We start from the raw sequence: 22,728 nt of genomic DNA on the forward strand, positions 1-22,728 counted from the left end.
ACTTTCTCAAACAGAAAATCTGGGGAGTATTCAGACTACGAGTTCTTATGATTACGACTAAAACTGTAAGCAGTTGCTTGATTAAAGCTGGGCCAGCTCTGAACTCTGTAGCCCCCACTGCCAACTCTTTTCACTTTCTTCCAATTCTTCCGACCTGTGGAATGGCTGCTTTGGGAAGAGAAGCAAACGTTTTTATTGATGAAGTGATGTGGGTATCAAAGGTATCAGAGCCCTTCTGAAATTCAAAAGAAATTGAATGCTGTTCATATCAACTAGCAATTTTCAAAGCCCTCCTGCCATCTGAATTTTTTATTTTCCTGTTTCCTCCATAATATTAGTGAATCTCTCTTTCAAATCAAATATTTTTTTCAAGGTGGAAGATTGTGGAGACATATTACGAGAGATTCAAATTTATTTCAGCCAAATTTGAATATTCCTAAGGAACTATTTAGAATAACGTACCATAGATTGCTAGAGCTAAAAGAGCTAAATAAATGGTAAATGCCAATGTAAATCATTAACATATTGGGAAGAAGAGTGTTGAAGAAGAGAATTAATAACCCCTTCGCTTTGTGGATTAGGAAATTTAAGCCCTAAAAGATTTGATGACTTGCTTGAGTTTTGTATCTGGAGCTCTGGTTTTATGGTTCTTATTCTCTGAGGGTTTTGTTTGTTTTTATTTTAACCTCCCGTGGTTAGTTCCCTAATAGATAAACTAATTTGGATTTTTCCTGTGATTCTTATTTACACAAATAATATTATGACTATAAAAGAAAGAAAAAATCACATTCCTACCACCACAATATATCGTCTATTTTTATTTTGCCATGATCCTCTTAAAAGTATACTTACTATTAAGATTGTAGCATTCAATTTTGTATGCCATTTTACCACTGAGAAGAGTATATTATAAATAATCTCCATGATGCTTCATAAGCCTTATGATATATGGCTGTATAATAGTTTAGTAGATACATATGGAATCACGAAGACTCATGAGAGTCCTAGCTTGACCCCTTACTGGCTGTTTAATCTTCAGTGTGGAGACAACCTCTTTGGATCCCAATTTTTTCATCTGCAGTGCTATACAGAAAAAAAGAAAAATTACAAAGCTATTTTAGGCACTGAAATACTATGTAAATGTGAGTTATTCCGTTTGGGTGATGTTTTATTATTTAGCCATGGCCCTATTGTTGACTATTGTTTTTTCCAATTTTGACCTTATAAATCATTAGTCACTTAGTCACCTTATCAGTTTTATAAATAAGTATTTGGTAGTTTCCCAATCTCTAGTGGATTTTATTCTGACTGCACTTGAAGAGAAAGAAATAGAAGGGGCCTTTATTTCCCCCCTAGCATGCTTACCTGCACATTCAAGAGTCTATTTAAGGGATTTTTATCAATATTGGCTTATGTGGAGCAACAGCACGTGTCTAAAGAAAATAGCTCAGGATCTTTCAGGATCGGCTGAACGAGGCACACTTCTGCTCTGTAAACTGAGGAGGCATTGCTGCTGCAGAGATGAGAGAATTGCAGGCCTGGTGGGACAGGTGGCATCAGGAAATGGAGAGAGTAGGAGAAGGGCAGATGAAAGGAAGACTGTTTCTGCTGACTGTTAAGGAACTAATCAAAGCATTCATTTTAAAGCAATTTTAGTTGTCTTTGCAGGCTTGCTTCACTTATTAACAGCAGGCTAGCAAATTTAAGAATTTCATCAACTATTACCATACTTAATACATAAAATTATTTCTTTAATAATCATTTTAACTTCTACCCTGCACTATAAATAAAATGCTTTTGAGTGTCCCTTCAGTCTAAACAGGAGATAGGTAGTGAAACCTTGTATAGCCAACTCATTTATCTTTGGCAATAGGATAGGTAAAGTAATTTTAATTGAACTATATAGTTCATTTAAACATAAATTTTACTTTTTCACTTTAGCCTTTTACTAGAGTTGGAAAAAGGAAGAGCAACAGTTTTGGTTTTATCTCCTTGATAATTTCCCAGCCTTAGATAAAATCTTACAGGGAGAAACCTATGACACACAGGATTTAGTGATTTGAGTCTTCTCCCTTTTTTTCTTTTTCAGTCCAGCTAAAGGTTTTATCAATTTTGTACATCTTTTCAAAGAACCAGCTTTTGGTTTCATTGATTTTTTTCCAATTGTTTTTTCTATTTTATTTCTTTTCTTTTCTTTTCTTTGAGGCAGACTAGCCCTGAGCTAACTGCCGCCAATCCTCCTCTTTTTGCTGAGGAGGAGTGGCCCTGAGCTAACATCTGTTCCCATCTTCCTCTACTTTATATGTGGGACGCCTACCACAGCATGGCTTGCCAAGTGGTGCCATGGCTGCACCCGGGATCTGAACCAGTGAACCCCGGGCCCCTGAAGCGGAACATGCGCACTTAACTGCTGCGCCACTGGGCCGGCCCCTCTATTTTATTTATTTTCACTTTAATGTTTATTATTTCCTTCATTCCTTCTTGCTTCAGGTTTAATTTGCTTTTTTTCGCCTCCTAGTGTTTTAAGATGTGGAAAGTTAGGTTACCGTTCTGAAATCTCCCTGCTTTTTTCATATGGGCATGTGTAACTATAAATTTCCCTCTAAGCATTGTTTTCACTGCATCTCATAAATTTCGATATGTGTTTTAATTCATCTCAGAGTATCTTCTAATTTCCTTTGTAATTGCTTCTTTGACCAATTGGTTATTTAGGATTGTGTCATTTAATATCCAAATATTTGTGAATTCCCCAATTTTCCTTCTATTATTGATTGCTAATCTCATTGCACTGTGGTTAGAGATCATACTTTGGATGATTTAAATCCTTTTAAATTTATTGAGACTTGTTTTTTGGCCCAACGTACAGTCTGTCCTGGAGAACATTCTGTGTGCACTTGAGAAGAACGTGTATCCTGCTGCTGTTGAGAGGAGCGCTCTGTAGGTGTCTGTTAGGTCTGGTTGCTTCATAGTGTCGCTCGAGGCTTCTGTTTCCTTGTTGATTTTCTGTCTTGTTTTTTTCTCCATTATTGAAAGTGATGTATTGGAGTCTCCAGCTTTTTGAATTGTCTTTCTCCCTTCAATTCTGTCAGTTTTTGCTTCCTATATTCCGGGCCTCTTTTGTTAGATGTATATATGTTAATAATTGTTATATCTTCTTAATGGATTGACTCTTCCATTATTATAAAATGTCAGTCTCTAGTAACAATGTTTCAAAGTCTGTTTTGTCTGTTAATATAGCTGCTCTAGCTCTCTTGGTTACTGTTTACATGGTATATCTTTTTCCATCCTTTTGCTCTCCACCTATTTGTGTGTGAATCAAAGCGTGTCTCTTGTAGACAGCATATAATTGGATCATGTTACTGTATCCATTCTGCCAATACCTGCCTTTTAATTGTAGAGTTTAATCCATTTAGATTAATGTAATGACTGATAAGGTACAATTTATGTCTGCCATTTTGCAATTTGTTTTCTAAATGCCTATGTCTTCTTTTGTTCCTCTGTTCCTCCACTGCTCCATTCCTTTGTATTAAATAGATATTTTCCAGTGTACCATTTTATTTCCTTTATCATTTCTTTTATTGCCTATTTCTGAGTTATTTTCTTAGTTGTTTGCCCTGGGGATTACAATTACCATCTTTATAACAATCTAGTCCAGGTTGGTACCAACTTAATTTCAGTAGTACACAAAAACTTTGTTCCTGTATAGCCCACCCCCCCCTTATGTGCTGCTTTGTCATACAAATTACATCTTTATACATTTTGTGACCGTCAACACAGATTTATAATTATTGCTTTATGTATTTGTCTTTTAAATCAGGTAGGAGAAAAAAAAGCTACACACAGAATATATTTATACTCTCTTTTATATTTACTCATATAGTTTTATCTTACCCACGTTTTTATTTCTTTATGTAGATTTGAGTTACTGTCTACTCTCTTTTATTTCAGCCTGAGGGGCTCTCTTTGGTATTTCTTATGGGATAGGTCTGCTAGCAATGAGTTCTCTGTTTTTGTTTATCTGGGAATGTTGTAATTCCTCCTTCATTTTTGAAGGATGGTTTTGTAACGTTTAGAAATTCTTGGTTGACAGGTTTTTTATCTGCACTTTGAAAATGTCATCTCACTGCCTCATGACGTCCCCAGTTCCTGATAGGAAATTAGCTGTTAGTCTTTTTGAGGGTTAGTGTACCGTGATGAGTCACTGCTCTCTGCTTGCAAATTTCTCCTTTTGTCTTTGGCTTTTGACAGTTTGAATATGATGTGTCTAGGTGTAGATCTCTTTGAGTTTTTCCTGACTGGAGCTCTTGAGCTTCTTGGATGTGTGGATTAGTGTTTCTCATCAAATTTGAGAAATTTCTGGCCATTATTTCTTCAAATATTCTTCTGTCCTTTTCTCTCCTCCCCTTCTGGGACTCCCATTATGCCTATGTTGGCACTGTTGATGGTGTCCCACAGGTCTCTGAGGTTCTGTTCGTATTTATGTATTGTTTTTTCTTTCCTTTTCTCAGACTGGATGATCTCAATAGACCTGCCTTTAAGGTGTTCTTTCTTCCACCTACTTGAGTCTGTTGTTGAGCCCCTTTAGTGAATTTTTAATTTCAGTTATTTTACTTTCAACTCCAAAATTTCTGTGTGGTTCCTTTTTATGATTTCTATCTCTTTATTGATATTCTCTAGTGAGATATCATTCTCATACTTCCCTTTAGTTCTTTAGACATGGTGTCCTTTAGTTCTTTGAATATATTTAAAATAACTAATTTAAGGTCTTTGTCTAGTAAATATAGTGTTTGGGCTTCCTCGGGGGCAGTTTCTATTAACCACCATTTTTTCCTGTGTATGAGCTAGACTTTGTTTTTTTGCATGCCTCATAATTTTTTGTTGAAAACTGGACATTTTAAATAATGTGGCTGCTCTGGAAATTAGATCCCCCTACTAGGGTTTGTTGTCTTGCTGCTGTTTATTTAGTGACATTTCTGAATAAATTCTTTAAAGTCTTTACATGCCCACTGAAGTCTCTGCTTTGTTTGCTTAGTGGTCAGCTAGTGATTAGACAGAGACTTAAATACTTAGAACCAATGAGTCTCCCGTCCTCTGGCTCTGTTTACATGTTGGGGCGTGCCTGCAGCACTCAGCCAGGCAGTTTACAACTATGAATCAGCTTTCACTTCTTGTTTGTACAGAGCCTCAAGGTTAGCCAGAGGTGGGAGCCTTAGGGCTTCTCAAGTCTGTCCTGGACTTGCCTACAACTCATGCACCTGGCCTTCTAGAGTCTCAGGAGTATATTAGAGCCTTTCAACGCTGCCCGCCCCTGCACACCCCCTTCCCTTCCCCTGCCCGCCCGGGACATCTCATTCCTCAGCTTTTCCTTTTCAGCTTTTTGGTTAGCCTATTGTTTGCCTCAGCTGTTAACCACTGCCTTAGGGAGCTGCCATGTAAAATAATTACCTCTGATTGTTTTCAACAGGCTCTTCTGGGGGAAAGGCTGGTCACACTGGGTGAGCTCCAAGTCAGGTCAAATAAAGATAGCCTTGCAAGTGGGGTCTTCCAGGGAACCACCAGACAGGTCAAATAATGACAATTCTCTGGATATGGGGCTTTTTAGAAGAATCTCCAACCCCTTCTGCCCTCTCCAGTGGCTGCCAGGCTAATTTTCAAAGTGGTTGTTTCACTCAAATTGCTGTTTTCAAGGCTGCTGTGGAGCTAGGGAGGGGAGAATAGGAATAAGGCAAGTTCAAATGCTGTGAAGCGTGCTATTCTTACTGAAATTCAGCTGTTTTTCTTGAATAAATGCTCTCCGATTGCTGAAGGCTTTGGTTAATTTCCAAAATTCTGAAGTTGATTGTAGTCATTTTGCCAGTGTTCTTGTTCCTTTTATGGAGGAAAAGATGTTTGGAAGTCCTTACCCTGGCATTTTCACAGACATCATTTTAATACAAAGAATTTAGCCCACAACTGAATACCAGAAATTGAAAAAGATTTTCTTATGGCATAGCTTAATTTTTTCTTAAGTATCATTTCTTCCACTCCTTTCTGGTAGGGGTAGCCTCTGTTACCAGCTTGGTCTGTGTTCTTTCAAACTGTGTTCTCTTGATTTCCTTTCTAATGTACTAATGCATCTGTGTATAATATGTACTTTATGAGGGTTTTCTAAACATATCCATTAACAGTGAGTGTATTTTGATTTGCAACTTGCTGTTTTTCCTGAACTGTGTTGGGAGATCTTTCTACTACACACTTAGAGACATATGTCAAATGATATGGTATTTCATGGTATGGAAATACTATCGGTTCCCTAACTGATGGACTTTTAGTTAGTTTGTAATGGCCAAGAAAACTAGAAACAATGCTACAACTAATCTCTTTGTACATGCCTCTTTATTCTCTGTATGAATATTTCTCTAGGAAGGCTATCTAGAAGTAGAATTGCTTTATTGTAGAGTATGTGCATTAAAAATTTTAAGAGTTACTTTAAAATTGTCTTCCGAAAAGGCTAAACCAGTTTATATTCCCAGCAGTGGTATGTGAGAGTATTACTCACGCTATTACTAGATATGGTCAATCTTAGAAATTTTTGACAGTCTGGGCAAAAATGATATTTTTCTGAGTTGTTTTAAATTTGCATTTAAATTACATTTGTGGGACAGCACCATTGCTACCCTAGTAAGTAATAATTTTTAATTCTTTTATTTCTCCTTTTTAGGGAATGGCATTTACATTACGGGAACGACAGATGCTTGGTCTTCAAGGACTTCTACCTCCCAAGATAGAGACACAAGATATTCAAGCTTTACGATTCCATAGAAATGTGAAGAAATTGAATGGCCCTTTGGAAAAGTAAGAGTTAATTAGATGTTTAGTTTTTTATTGATGATCTGATCAGAAAAATTGGGAATATTATGGTTATTATGGTATGAGAAATACACAGTCTCATAATGAAGTTTGTGTTTTAGTCAGTTATCTGTTACTTTTATAATGATTATGTTTCCTTCACTTCAGTGAATACTTCAGTTGTCTTCAGTACTGTAAAATTTAGCAGAAGTCAGTTTTTTTTTTAAAGATTGGCTCCTGAGCTAACATCTGTTGCCAATCTTTGTTTTTTTTCCTTCTTCTTCTTCTTCTTGATCTCCCCAAAACCCCCAGTACATAGTTGTATATTCTAGTTGTAGGTCCCTCTGTTTGTCCTGTGTGGGATGCTGCTTCAGCATGGCTTGATGAGCAGTGCCATGTCCATGCCCAGGATCCAAACCAGCAAAATCCTAGGCCATGAAAGTGGAATGGGCAAACTTAACCACTCAGCCATGGGGCCAGGCCTCGAAGTCAGTTTTTAATGCTTAAAAATCACAGGTCATTTCAAGTTTGAATGGAATTTTAGAAGCAAAGCCTTGTTCATCTGATTTGACCCATTCTATTCAACAGCTTGTATTGATTGCCTACTTTGTGTGTGCCACTGTACTAACCACTGAGGATATAAAGTGGGTAATAGATGGGGTGACCAGGTAATATATCATCCAATCCAGGACACTTTGGTTAATGAAAAAGAGGCGTGACTGAAACTGTCCCGGGCCAACTAGAATGTAGGGCCACCCAGGTAATGCACAGCTCTGCTTTCTAGGAGTTCATCAATAGATAGTTAGACCGTGACTGTCATTTTACTCTGTATTACAGTGTGCAGGACAATGAGGAAAAAAAGTACATGCAGAGTATATTCTGAAAGCATAAAGAGGGGCACCTAGCCCAACTTTGGGAATCAATTAAAAATTCCTGGAGGAAGTGATACCTGAGCTGAGTTTTAAATAACATGTTACAGGTAGCAGGGAAAATGAAAAAGAAGGGCAAAGTATTCTGGGTAGAGGGATCAGTCTGAATACAGGATTAAAAATATCTGTTGAGGGGCCGGCCCTATGGCCTTGCGGTTCCGTTCAGCGCACTCCGTGTAAATGGCATGGGTTCATGGGTTCCCATCCCAGGCATGGACCTACACCACTCATCAGCCATGCTGTGGTGGCATCCCACATATAAAATTGAGGAAGATTGGCAACAGATGTTAGCTCAGGGCTAATCTTCCTCAGCAAAAAAAAAAAAACTGTTGGGTTTGTAAAGTGTAAGAAATTATTGGTTATTGCTGACTGGCAAGAGTGGTTTTTTTGATGGGGCAAAAGGGTGACTAAAATAGATTGAGAAATGAATGAGAGAGGAGGAAATGCAGTCTCTTTCAAGAAGTTTAGATAAGAGGGGGAGGAAAGCCATTCACAGTAAGTAAAGCAGGACTTGGGTTTAAGGGGGTATATTTCAGGCCGGAAGGAAGTTGATTGTGCTCATAGCTGTGAGGAATGAGCCCAGGGGAAGGGATAATTGATAGAACAAGATCCCAGAAAAAGGAAAAGGGCATAGGGTGAAATGCGGAGGTAGAGAGGTTGGCCTTGAATAAGAAAAAAATAACTCAGTCTCTGAGGCAAGAGCAAAGAAGAGAAGTAAGGATAAACTATGCAGGTGCTTGAGCAGAGGGTGTGAGATCTCATCATTCTTGATGACCTTGACTTTCTTTACGATGTAGAATAGGAAGGTCTAGCTGGGATTTAGAAGGACCAAGGTTGAATAGAGTTGGTGAGGAGAGTGATAAATATTTGGAAGAGCCATTAGCTGTAAAGCAAAGCTCAACAAGGACAGGTAAAAGGGATGAGAGTAGACCCTGAAGGCCTGCTGGCATCGTCTTGTTTGTATTGATGCCATTCTGCCCAGCAATGTTATTTTTCTTAGGAAAGGTGCAGTATAATGTCGATTCAGCTTTGGGGTTTGCTGGGCTGGCAAGGATGCAACATAATCCATTCAGCTACTATTTCAGGGCTGCTCTGTGCCAGGCATTGTTCTAAGCTCTGGAACTACAACAATGAAAAATTCCAGCCCTTGCCTTCAGGGAGTTTGAGGGAGATGGAAAAGGCAGACAGTGTGGGAAAAGTAGTGCTGTGATGAAGATTTGAGGGGTTTTCTAAATGGTAATGATGGTGGCAGATTTATTCCGAGTGAAAGACTTGATTCTGGGATCCAGAGTCGGGAAGGAAAAGGAGCCAGAAGGGAGCTAATAGAATGGCAGGAGATGAAGCCATCAAGGAGCTAGAGAGCCCTCAAAGAACTATGAAGCAAGGGCTTTGTTTGTATAGCTAGCCAAAGGGTAGAGGGTTATGATCAGAGAGTGAAATAACAGCATTCAGGGTTTCTGAGCTACAACAGTCCTCGGTGAGGACAGCAAGATCCAACATGGGGCACTCAGAAGAGTGACCAAAGTGAAATGAATGAAGTGAAACTGATAAGGTCAAGGAAGTCCAGGAATCGCACTAACTTCCCTCCATCAAGTGCCTGGTAGGTCCTCTGTTATTTCCTTAACATTTCTGCTGTCTGTTTCACAAAGCTATTCAGTCTTAATAGCCCAATTCTTAGTTTTCCTCCCCACACTGAGAAGAAATCTCTTTTCCTCTAATTTCTACCTATTGGTATTATTTCTGCCCATGGTAGCTACATAGAAAGTATTATTTCTCTTCTAAATGGAATCACTTCTCCTTATTTATTCACCAAGTATTTGCATACCAGTTGTATTCCACGTACTCTGCTAGTTCCTGGAAATATAGAAGTATATAAGGTGATAGTCCCTTATCATGATGTCATCTAGGCTGGAGGGAAGACAAAGTCAAGAAGTGGAGTGAGAGTTACAGAAGAGGGGGTAAGGTCTTATGGGACCTGATGACAAGAAAATGTAACGTGTGCATGTGTGTGATGGGGTAGGGGAACAGACAGAAAGGTACCCCCAGAGAGTGTGGCACCTGAGCTGCATTCAGAGAGCAGGACCATGCCTGAATGGAGGGTGTCCAGGCCAAGGGTGCATGGTAGGTAGCAGCTCCAAGGCCAGGCTTGTGAGGCATTTGAGGAACTGAAGTACATTCAGCATGAAGATGAAGCTGGAAAGGAGGCAGAGGTCTTGTTAACTATTTTAGGCACTTAAAGCCTCTTTAACTGGCATTTGGAAGCCATTCAAGGAGAACAGGAATTATCAGGGTTATATTTTTATGAGAAGAATAGATTGGAGCAGGGGAGCAAAATTGTGTGTATAAAGACTGGTTAGAAAGTTCTTGAGATAACCTAGGTGAGAGATGATCGTGGCTTGGATTGGGTTGGGGTAGAGGGAAGAAATAGGTGTATTTGAAAGATATTTAGCAGGTAGATTCTGTAGGACTTGTTGATTTATTATATTGGGGTAGTGGACAGTGGGAGAGGAAAAAATCAAGAATGGACTGCGATTCCCATTTGGTTAGATGATAACAAGAGGAGAAAGGATTTTGGGGAAGATAATGAGTCTATTTTAGACCTATTTAATTCAAGATGACTACTGGTTTTTCAAGCCAATATTTCCCTGTTTTCTAAACTTTATTCTTTAAAAGCCATTATCATATATATTTATATGAATTGACCTTTGTACCATCTCTGTGCTCTTTGTAGACTTTGTAATGCCTGTAAGCCTACTGGATTATAAACTCCATGAGGACAGGGGTCACTTCTCACATCCCTAGAGTTCAGAATAGTGCCTGGTACATAGTATTTAGTAAATATTTGAATGAATGCCACTTTATTTTGCTTCCTTATTTATATGCCAGTCACTTTGAAGATTAGTTCCTTAAGGGTGGGGGGGCCTCATGGTAATCTTTGCATTTCCAGTGCCTGGCACAGAGCCTGACTCACAGTGAGGGCTCAGTAAATGTTAGCTGTTGTTTCTGTTGTTATTCTCTTCATCATCTCTCATTTAAGTAGATTTTTATCTTTACTCCTCGGTGTTAAATAATGATAATTTAGGATTTTGTTTTCTGGGGTAGGTGGAGGGTCCTCAGGTTTAGATGTTTAGATTTCGCTATCAAAGGCCAAAACTTTGAATGTAATGCTGGCTGATGTAGACGTTATTTACTGTGCTTAATTTCAGATACATCTATATAATGGGAATACAAGAAAGAAATGAAAAGTTGTTTTACAGAATTCTGCAAGATGATATTGAAAGTCTGCTGCCAATTGTATATACACCAACAGTTGGTCTTGCCTGCTCCCAATATGGACACATCTTTAGGAGACCTAAGTAAGGCTTATTTTTAAAAATATTTTTGTAAATGATTATTATGTAGGAAAAATATCACTCTATAACACTTATATTTCTATTTTGTGTGTTGCAGTTTTATCTCAACCACGTTTCCCACCTCACAAAAGCTTAATTTGGACAAAAAGAGATTAATAAAAATCCAGCATGTTCATATCTATCATTTTTGTAGAAATAGCATCATTCATTCTTAACCGTCTTTAAGTTATTATGATTATTAGAGGAATTATGCATTTTTGTATGAAAAAAGTACTCTTAATTCTGGTGGCAGATTCTCCAGAATTATCATTAAAGTTTTTGACAATTTGGCTAAATTAAGAGATTGATTCTCATTGTTTGTCAGCTTCAATTTCTGTTGTTTGTTTATAAACTTTCACAAAGTTTAATTTCAAATAGTTCTAGCACCTCCAATTATTTTAAATGGAAAGAGTACTGGAATGGGCATTGACTCAAGTCTTTGGATAAGTCACTTTATTCCTTTGAATTTGGTTTTTTATCATAAAATGGGGATACTAGTACCTATCAGAGAGCTGCTGAGAAGGTCAGGTGAAGAAACTGATGAGATGGTTCTTTGTAAACTTGCAAGCATTATATAAATGCTATTTTTATTTAATTTGAATTTTCTTGCCTTTTTCCTCTAACCTATTATCATTTTTCCTCAATCCTTACATCTTCCCATGTTCTGCTTACATGTTGATACAAATGTAGAAATTCAAACAATGTGTACTAGCATTTACCTTCCACCTCCCCTAATCTAGTCTAGTGGCTTTCAAACTTTTAATGTGCATACGAAACACCAATGGGACTTAATTGAAATGTTGATCCCTGCCAACTTTCCTCTTCTTCCCATTCCCAAGATTCTGATGAAAAAGAGAAAGGTCTGAAGGTCCGGATTTGAATGAACACTGTGGTGATGGTGTTGCAAGTATTCCCAGAAACTCACTTTGAGAACCTGTCTGTTCTGTCCTGTGTGCTGTCATCAATTAATGTTTCCAAACATTTCTGTGATATAACCCAGCTGTTCAGCTCTTACAGTTTATTTTTCACTTAGAGTAATGGTTCTCCATCCAGATGAAAGGACAAAGGGAAACTTAAAAAAAAAAATACTGATGCCTGGTCCCCACCCAAAGAGATTCTGATTCGCTTAGTCTAGAGTTGAGCCCAGATGTTTGTGTTTCATAAAAGCGCCTGGCGTGATTCTAGTGTGCACCCAAGGGTGAGAACTAACATGATACGTAAAGAGCGTGGCTTTTGGGTGAGGGCAGATACTGTGTATCATTTATGCAGTGGTTTTTTGTTCCTTTTGTTTTTTACATAGAAAATAGTCAGTAAATCTTGGTTGGTTAATTAATCTAAACTCCAGGCCAGTTAAATCAGAATCTCTTGGAGTGGGACCTTGGCATTTTTTTAAACAGTTTATCAGATTATTCTATTGTGCACCTATAGTTGAGAAGCTGTTTGAGCTGATTTGAGCTGGGATAGTGTAATGCCAAAGTTAAGATACCAGTGAGAAAGTTAAGTGTAAGACTCAGTAGTTGGAAGGCATTGGGGAACTGTCGGCCCTCATCTCTGCCTGACTTATTTTCTAGAACCTGTGTTTCTTTTTTTTCTCCCTTTTGTCTCTCTTCCTTTCTCCTTTCCTCTCTTCCTTTTTTGAAATCTGATGATCTCAACTGGATAACAATATACAGTGTGTTGAAAATAACTCTTCACTTTTTCCTAATGCTTCAAGGATGTCATGTTTTATATGAAATTACTGTAGTTTTCTCTCCTTTCTTAGTCCTTCAAATTTCAAATTTTCAGTTTTAGTGAGTTTTAACAGTAATTTTCTTGGCCTTATTATGGTCTCCTGCATTGGTGGTTTATCTTTATACTGCTTTTTCCTAGAGGTGTATTGAGTATTTTTGAACATGAGATGTGGTAACATTTCTTTTTGAGTAAAATGATCATATCATTTAATAATAATCTTTGTTGCAGCTACTGTCTGAGCAATGCAATTACAGTTTGAAGTAGTTGAAAATGTTTGAAAATAAACCAGTGTGACTTAGCTAAATCTGCTTGGAAATTATACTGTCTTGATGTTTTATTAAAATATCTAAATATTCCAGTTATGAACAAAAAATTAGAAAAAACAAAAAAAAACTGTTGTGAAATGCAAAGGTGTTTTTGTTCTGTTGCAGGGGATTATTTATTTCAATCTCAGACAGAGGTCATGTTAGATCAATTGTGGATAACTGGCCAGAAAATCATGTTAAGGTACTAATAGCACAACCTTCCTTTTCACAATGTTTTTTCTTTCCTTGTACATTACCTCTAAATTTCCAAGAACAGTTTTTCATTGTTGCTCTGATTTATTTTTACTTACATACATGCAGATTTAGTGCTCTGAGAAAATCACGATAGTAGTAATTACAAAATGGGTTACTGGTATGGAGTTTGACTCTGGGAAAGAAATTGGAGCTGGTACACAAGGTGAGCCTGCTCATGGTCAATACCTCTGGTGTCTCCTGCCTTCTCTATATCCCTTGTCTATTTCAATATTGTAGGTAGAGACAGTACATTAAAATGTCATAAAAACTTTTATTCTGATGGGTGGTGGAGAGGATTCGTTATGCCTTTTTTCTTCTAAATTTAAGATAGATTTAGATCCTTAAGCAAATATAAAACTCTTAGAGTTTCAAATTTAGCAAATATATTGGTCAATCTGGCTAATCTTTCATAAAATCTAATGACTTATTTAAGATCTTTTGGTAAGCTTTAGGGTTTACTACAGGAGTAATCTTATGTGCCTTTATTACGTCTTCCTTACCAAAATAATCTTTGATGAATAATCATGAATTCCAATAATCTAGAAGAAATTTGGTCGGATAATTAAACTCAAACAGTGTCATCTTAAAACCCTGTAGTTAAGTGTATTTTTTAATTCTAGATCTTTTTCTTTTTCACCATTGCTGAGGTTTTTCTTGTTTGGCCTAAGTTATGATTTTGGAGTAGGATGTTGTTTACTTCTAAACTCTTATTTTTCTCTTCCGGTTAATCTCTTTATCAGAAGTTTGCTCCTCTCTCCCTCTTTAGTCTTTGTGAAGATGTTGAAGTTGGTCCTCCCGTCAGAAGCATTCTGTTCCTAACCAAAGACAGAGGGTTATCATATCTAGATAATTCTCTTTTTTACATCTAGATCTAGAAATCCTAGAATTCTAAGTATGCTTGGTTGGTTTCCTTCGGAAGCTAGTCAAGAAACCATTTTATTTTTAAAAGTGAGAGTGAAAATATGCAAAGAGAATCTTTGTAAAACTGTTTTGCTTTAGTGCCCTGTTTTTAACAACTTTTAATTTATGTATTTTTTGTAACGAAGGCTGTTGTGGTGACTGATGGAGAGAGAATTCTGGGTCTTGGAGATCTGGGTGTCTATGGAATGGGGATTCCAGTAGGAAAACTGTGTTTGTATACAGCTTGTGCAGGAATACGGCCTGACAGATGCCTGCCTGTGTGTATTGATGTCGGAACTGATAATCCAGTGAGTAGAAGCATTTTCCCCCTTTGATCCTCCTGCCATGTTTAAAAAATGTTTTATTACATTCTTCTTTTGAGGATAATATAAGAAGGGAAAATTTTGTGATTAGATGTGTGTCTTAAACTCTGCTTTTAATGTTGATACTAATAATAGTAAATTAAGCCTGTTAAAAGTTTCTTGAAGAAAGGTAATAAAGTTTAAAAAATTTTATTAATGATTTTTTTATTTGGCAATTTTTGTTTTATAGAATATGTTTAAACTGGTTATATAACAAAGTGCTTTTATTTTTACATTTGGTCTATTTTATAGGCTCTCTTAAAAGATCCATTTTACATGGGCTTGTATCAGAAAAGAGATCGATCACAACGTTATGATGATCTGATTGATGAGTTTATGAAAGCCATTACTGACAGGTATTTTTAAAAAGTCTGAATATACGAAAGCATCTTAAATTTTTTTTAAAAAGGGAACCACAGTTTTGTTTTGTTTTCCTTTATCTCTTGTCAAGACAGGTAGGAGGAAATTAAATTTTTGAGAACTTTGGTTCTTTCCTGCGTGATTGGATGTGCTGATACATGGTGATACCCTTTATACTCTGCCTTCCTTCGTCTGACATCTTGAGGGAAGTCCGCACTCGCTGCTCCTGTCACACCCTCACTGTCTAGTTCTTTCAGCCCATGGTGTCCAGGTTGCTTCCACCATTCCAGCGAAACTCTGGTGCAGCTTTCATGTTTTAAACTCGCTGACCATTTGGTCCTCCTCTCTCTCCACCTCTCTGCAGCATCTGACCAGGTTTTTCACTTCTTTATCTTGGAAATTCTCTCTTCTCTCAACTACTAAAAGACTTTCCTAACTTGGTCTTTCTCCCACCTTTTTCTTTCTTTTGTCATCTTCACTGGTTCTTCTTGCTCTCTTTAGTTAAATGTGGGTGAGTATGTAGTTCTCTTCTCTTTGAGTCATGTAAGATATGACCTTTATGCATGTGACCCCTAAATCCATAAAACCCATCGCTGTAAGCCCACCTGTCTCTGAATCCTGCATTTCCAACAACTGGAATGCTCCATCTAGACATTTTGTTGTTTCTTCATCTTTATGTTCTTTCCAAACTACCTATCTTCTATATATCCAGCCTCTATTAATGGCAGTAACATTCACCCTATTGCCAAACCTTTGATCTTGGTGTTATCTTTGACCCTTCCTCCTTCTCCATCAACCCCCTACACACTGAGTTACCCCTTCACATCCCCTCACATACCCTACACAACCCCCTCAAATCCAGTTGGTGCTGCCACTCAAGTGCCTCAGAAATATATCTCCTCTTTTCCATTGCCATAGCCTTTCTGCAGATCTCAACTCTCTTCTGGATTCTTCTGAACCTTCCTCCAGTTTCTCTCCTCTCCAGTTCATCTCCACCTTACCACAGATTAATTTTTTAAAAACGTGTACTTCATTATGTCTTTCTTTTGCTTGAAATCCCTCAGGTGGTTTCCTATTGCCATAGGGTAAAGTCCAACCTGTTTGTGATCTAGCCCTGCTCTGGCTTTTAAATTACTGGTACATAGAAGATACTAAAGAATTAATTCCTTTTCAGAGTCCAAGCTGACGTATCTAAAACTAAGCTTTTCATCTTCCCAGAAATTGCCATCTCCTTCCCTTCTTCTCACTTCCCTACCTTTTTTTTTTTAAGATTTTATTTTTTTCCTTTTTCTCCCCAAAGCCCCCCAGTACATAGTTGTATGTTCTTAGTTGTGGGTCCTTCTAGTTATGGCATGCGGGATGCTGCCTCAGTGTGGCTTGATGAGCGGTACCATGTCCGCGCCCAGGATTCACACCGACGAAACACTGGGCCGCCTGCAGCGGAGTGCGCGAACTCAACCACTCGCTCACGCGGCCGGCCCCCAAATGGTACCTTCTTAGTCATCCAGGTTGCCCTGGCATTTTAACAACTTTCCCTCACTTCGCAGTTGGTCCTCACCATCAAGTTCTATTTGTTCATTCTAATGTCTCATAATTGTCCCTTTCGTTTCCTGTGGCTTCTGCTTCAGATTTTCTTGTCATCATAGTAGCCTGCCAGCTGCTTCTCCTGTACATGCTACACATTGCTCGTGGGTTTATCCTTCCTAAAGGGAGTCTTACACGAATTCTTCCCTTCTCTGAAGCCTTTTGTGATTCTACATCAATACAGAATAAAGTCCCCATTCCCTAATTTTGCATTCAAGATTCTCCCTTATCTGGTTCCAACCTGCCTTAACCAACTTCTCCCTTGTCCTCTCAGATAAACCCTGAAATGTATAGCCAGACTGTTGAAAATTCAGGGTCACCAAAATACACCTTGTTTTTCTTCGTAACTCTTTACTTATTGTTCTATTTTTAGGGCCCAAATAAAGTCCCACCTCATTTTCAAGCCTTCACTTACCCCAACTCACCAAGACAATTGATGTCTTTTTCTGAATGCCAATGAACTCGTACAGCAATTACTTTTTAACCTCTTATTTAACATATACTGTCCTGTGTTTCTCTTTAACTGCTAATGCAATGAGAATATACATATCAAATATATACTTTTTGAGACTTAGAGACAAAAATCTCTTCCTGTTTAGGAAGTTATTTTGTGCTTAAATGTGCTTGGCATCCTTCTAGGCACTTGGAAATAGTTTATACAGATTAATATTCGTTCATTTATAATATTCATTTTAAGCATCCCATAAATTTTTCTGAATCTATTAGATTTCTACATTTTGAGTCTAGTCTTTCATAGGCTCTGAAAATTGCCAGATGGCCTTAAATGAACTAACGTAAGACATTATGTGTTTTTAAATGCAATCATAAGGAATATTGGACAGGAAAGCTGTTCAACAGTGGTATTTTCAACACAACCGTTATGGGTTTTGCTGTTTTTAGGTATGGACAGAACACACTTATTCAGTTTGAAGACTTTGGAAATCATAATGCATTCAGGTTCTTGAGGAAGTATCGAGAAAAATATTGTACCTTCAATGATGATATTCAAGGTAAAGCAAAAAGAAAACCTCAAGTTTTTGATTCTTTTAAAAAATGTTTTTAGTGTGCTCATTTCTTACTTTTCAAACTCTTTATTTTTCTTCCAGGAACAGCTGCAGTAGCTCTGGCAGGTCTTCTCGCAGCACAGAAGGTTACTGGGAAATCCATCTCAGAACACAAAATCTTATTTCTTGGAGCAGGAGAGGTACGTTTTTGTAAGCTTTTAGAATTTAAAACCAACTCTCCTTTAGAATTGGAAAATGGGGCATAATGAGCTTATAATTTTGTTGAGATAGATGGTATGAATTCAAGATCTCTGTTGTAAAGTGGGTAATTTAAAATATGTTTAGAGAGAATATCACAAAGAATCAACTTTTGTGTGATTTCTAAGGGAAGAACAAACCAGATATTCTTCATACCATATAATCTTCATCTATAAAGTAATTCAAACATTGTGTCATATGCTAATCTTTATTTTTCAAATTTATGTTTTGTTGGACAGGCTGCTCTTGGAATTGCAAATCTCATAGTTATGGCTATGGTAGAAAATGGGATCTCAGAAGAAGAAGCACAAAAGAAAATTTGGATGGTTGACAAGTTTGGTTTATTATTTAAGGTAAGAGATTTAAAACTCAGAGAAGCAAAAGAATATTGTTATAGTGATATTTTAGTTTGATTTTTTTACGTATTACCAATTCTTAAAATCTTGTATAAAATCTTGTATCTCACTGGACTATCCACATTGTACCTGTTGAGGACCTTCCAGTATATTCACAACAGAAATCCTCCAGTTGCAGACTTTTGTCTTTTATAAAGACTGTTGCTTCATATTCAAATCATAATCTCTGTGTGGCACCAGATTTATTCTTTCTTGCTTTGTTCTCTGACTCTTAAGAGATCAAATAACCATATAAATAAGATTGTACTTGACCCTTCGAAAACTAGCTTTTTAATGGGAACTCAGAAGTTTCTAATTAAATTATTAGCAGGATATCTGATATTTGAGCAAAACTTCCTTAACCCTTTGGAGATATGATTCGCTGTAGAAATTTATGGACCTTTCCCCCAGAAAAAGGCACATATTCCTGAAGCCAATTCATGGATAATAAAGAGCTTCTAACCCAGATTAATTTAGTATTCTTTGGACCCGTCTGCCTTCCTAGCAAGCGTTCATGTGCTGGCGGGCTTGGGCCGCTGTGTGAGGATCCTCTGTTTTAGGAGCTGTGCCAGGGAGGGGCCACTGCCCTAGTTCCACTGCTTCCCGGGGGTCCAGTCCACCACCGTCAGATGGATAGCTGCCTGGATCTCTCAGGCATCCTGTTGTGCTGTGTAGGGAATCCTCTGTTGGTTAATGGATGTCTGTTAAGTTGTAACTTAGAGGGGAGCGACAGAGGGAACAACTCACTCCACCACGATGCTGATGTTGCTTCCTGCCTTCCTAGCAGTGACTGCCATTTTTAGTAGCTTAAGAAATGCCTTATATCTTTTATGCTGCATAACCCATTGAAATCTAGGTAAATGTGTCATGGTTGAACCTGTCCAGCACACAGTGCATTGTATTTTTGCTATATATAATGATACAGCAGTTACTTGTCATTTGCATCTTCAGAGCAGGCTTATCTCTGTGTACTTTGTTCCAGTTCTGAAATCTGTTCTTCTTTATTAGTTCCAGTATTCTATTAGTACAAAAAATTAAAGGAAAAATTAAAGTGTGTAAATGAAAAATCTTGAGTGCTTAAATTATACATAATTTAAAATAGTTTAAAACGTACCAGACATTGTGATAAGTTGTTATGGGTAGTATCTCATTTAATCTAAAAACTTCTATGAAATTTTACAAATGAGGAAACTGCAGTTTAAAAAGGTTAAATGACTTTTCCAAGGTCATCAGCTTATAAGCATTGGAGGTAGGATTCACACCCAAGTAGCCTGACTATGAAACTGTGCTTTTAACTCTTCAGCTGCACTGCCTCCCAAGTGAGCGATAACTGCCCTGTTTGCTTGTAAATAAAATGCAAGGATTATAAGACGTTGTGCTTTTAGAAGGTGGAGGGAGGGGAAAGGAGTGATATATTTTTTCTGATACACAGTTAGTTGGTGCTTCTTTTTGTGATGTTGGTTTTCACAAATATTTTGTGATGCTTTATCATATTTGTAACAAGTCAAGTCTAGAGTGAATATGGTATTGGTTGGCACAAGTAAGAATCCCTGTTCATCTGCAAGTTCAGAGTATATTTGTCTTTCGGGGTGTGTAAATAGCTTGACCTTTGGGTTTTAGGCTTCCAGTCTGTCCTGGTGACCCAAAACACTGCCCTCCTTTTTGAGACTTTGAGAGTTTCATGTTGAATCTCTGTATTGGCGAGTTGAGGTCCTCCTGGGGGCAAGCATAAGAAGCCACTGTTCAGAGAACAGGGATCTGTTGAGGCTGTATTTCAGTCCTTAAATTAACTTCCCAGCCAACTGCTGATAGTGTGCTGCTTTTTCCAGCCTCTGCTGGTTCTTACCTCAGGTTGTTTTGGAGTTCTGATGGAAGAATTCACCTCTGTAGGGGAGATCTTCTCTTTTACCAAAATTAAGGGTATGGATTTCTCAGGCTGGTTGGTTTTTGGATTCAGTATGTTTTTGCCTGCTTTAAATTGTTGAAAAATTCTTCATTGTTCTAGTTTGTCAGTGGTACCTCTCCTGGCTTTATAACACTACTAAAGTCATAATTTTTACAGTCTTTGACCTGGTATTTGGGGAGGAAACCATGTTTCTTCATTCAGCCATCTTGAACCAGAATTCCCTGTGCCTCTTTTTTCTGAACTCTTGGTAGTACAAATCCATGATGTCTATCTGAAATTCTGAAATCCTAAAAGCTCTGAAATCCCAAAGTTTTTTCTGAAATTTATTTGGTAGCAAATCTGACTGACCTGAACTTAGCTGGTAGCAAAAGCAGGGAGCATCTTTGTAGTCTTAACCTTTTGTACTTGGTGTGACTATTTCGTAAGTTTTGTTCAGTTGTGGGGTGCCCATTGTGAGACATTTGTAATATTTGATACATTACCATAATATGTTTCTAAAATATGAAAAATTTTGAATTCCAAAACGCATCTAGCCCAGATAAGGCCTCTGTGCCATACTGGATTTAGGAGGACTTCACAGAGTAGATAAGTTTTTGAGAGGGATTAGACAGTTTCTGGTTATAATGGGATTTGCTTTATGTTTTATATTTGGGTTTATGGATACTATGAAGATAGAATTGGAAGATATGGGTTGAAAGGAAAAGTAAATGAAAAGACATTCCTATTGTGGAAACAATATGTGACTCATATAATGATGTCTTTTCAATTAATCCTCAATAAGCGTGCACTAAAAAATATCAATTTTATCTAAAAATTCAGGGGCGGAAAGCTAAAATAGAGAGTTATCAAGAACCATTTGCTCACTCAGCTCCTGAGAACATACCTGATACTTTCGAAGAAGCAGTGAATATACTTAAGCCTTCAGCTATAATTGGTAAGTAAAGTTGTTGGCACATCATTCTATTACTTACCTGTCTATTGCTGGTCATAACTACCACGCAAGATTACTAAACATGCAATGACAGATTTTTACCTAGCTTTCAGCCTATATGATGTTTTCTGTGATAGCTTTTTGATTAGTGTGTAAATTTTGGTTAACAGATGTTACTTGTTCTTTTAAGTGGTAGAAGCTGTGCGATGGATCATGCTTTGCTTTAGAGTTGGTATGACTGTTGAGCTCACAACCTGAAAAAGACAAGGTATTTGACAGACTGTGCCAAGAAAATCCCATGCAGAGTCAGAGATTTTTGTTGGCAACAAAGTTGAAAGCTTTTCGTACATTTTGAGAGTCAGGCATTGCATAGCTGACATCAGCCTATGCCAGCACGGCATTAAGGTCACAGCAGAAAATGTAAAAGTCTTTAAAAGAGGAGCTATTTAATTTCCTATATAGCTGTAAGATTTGAATCTATAAGTTGTTTTGTTTTGGTTTTTTTTTCCGGTGAGGAAGATTGGCCCTGAGCTAACATCTTTGCCAGTCTTCCTCTACTTTGTACATGGGCTCCTCCACAGCATGGCTTCAAAGGCTGTGTGTAGGTCCATGCCCAGGATCTGAACCTGCAAACCCTGGGCCACCAAAGTGGTGTGTGTGAACCCAACCACTATGCCACCAGGCTAGCCCTGTATAACTTTTCTTGTAATTTTATCAGTTTCATGTAGGAGCCCTATTGAATGTTAAATAGTAAAACAGTCACAAACAGTAAGTTTCTGTGGTCAGGAAAAGTGTGTCCCTATTAGCTTTTCATTGATTAGAATTCATAATTTCTCAGAGCAAGAAGAAATCTTAAAGATCATCTAGCCCATTTCTCTTGAAACTCAACGTGGAAACCTACGAATCTGTCCATTGACTCCATCCCTGTGTGGTCAAGGAATCATAAAGAGAAAGATGTTTAATTCTTTTAGAACTCATGAACTCCTAAGAATATGTCCGTGTATCTCCACATGGAGAAACACTGAGTATAAATTCCTTTTTTCCATAAGAAAAACAAGCACAGAGATGCTAATAAGCAACTTGCCCAAGATTTGTGAATTCTTCGTATAGCCAGGAGTGACAGAGCAAGCACTAAAACTCTGGTCTCCAGATCAGTATTTTTCTTTATTAAATATCAGTTTATAAAACATAATTAAAGATTAATTATTTTGACTGTTGAATATAATCATTTTTCTGGATGAACTGGATAAGTACTCAGCTGAGGCATCGCTTGGTCATCCCCAGATTCTTACTGTGGGCTAAGTAGTCTTCCTTCGTGCTGTGCTTTCATAACACTTTATACTCAGCACTTATTACAGGTTTTCTGATTTCTGTTTACTGTGTTATTTTTCTCTCAACTATAAGCTGCCTGAATTATACTCATTTTTACATCCTAACGGCCTAATAAAGTGTCTAAGGCATTGTAGGGACTTAAGAAAAGGTCATTAAACTGAACTGTGTCAAACTTTAGTCAGGATGATTTTTTTATCCCTTCTGAATTCCTACTATTTTCTAATGAATACTATAGAGTTTCACATTGTAACATTTG

At 37.6% G+C, this 22,728-nt stretch overlaps 1 protein-coding gene across 4 annotated transcripts in view; it reads left to right on the forward strand.

The window, feature by feature from the left end:
• Positions 1-22,728, forward strand: part of ME2 (malic enzyme 2) — a 55,313-nt gene that overhangs the window by 11,232 nt on the left and 21,353 nt on the right. For all 4 annotated transcript variants that reach the window (XR_011542042.1, XR_011542043.1, XM_070627599.1 and 1 more), the window contains 9 exons: positions 6,701-6,834; positions 10,964-11,113; positions 13,312-13,387; positions 14,487-14,648; positions 14,955-15,058; positions 17,547-17,656; positions 17,753-17,850; positions 18,148-18,261; positions 21,029-21,143. Coding sequence is in view for 2 of the 4 variants with exons in the window: in XM_070627599.1 (XP_070483700.1) it covers positions 6,701-6,834; positions 10,964-11,113; positions 13,312-13,387; positions 14,487-14,648; positions 14,955-15,058; positions 17,547-17,656; positions 17,753-17,850; positions 18,148-18,261; positions 21,029-21,143 (1,063 nt within the window). In the remaining 2 variants the exon portion in view is untranslated. The remainder of the gene's footprint in view (positions 1-6,700; positions 6,835-10,963; positions 11,114-13,311; positions 13,388-14,486; positions 14,649-14,954; positions 15,059-17,546; positions 17,657-17,752; positions 17,851-18,147; positions 18,262-21,028; positions 21,144-22,728) is intronic.

Source organism: Equus przewalskii, chromosome 7 (assembly GCF_037783145.1).
Source record: "Equus przewalskii isolate Varuska chromosome 7, EquPr2, whole genome shotgun sequence".
Lineage (NCBI taxonomy): Eukaryota > Metazoa > Chordata > Mammalia > Perissodactyla > Equidae > Equus > Equus przewalskii.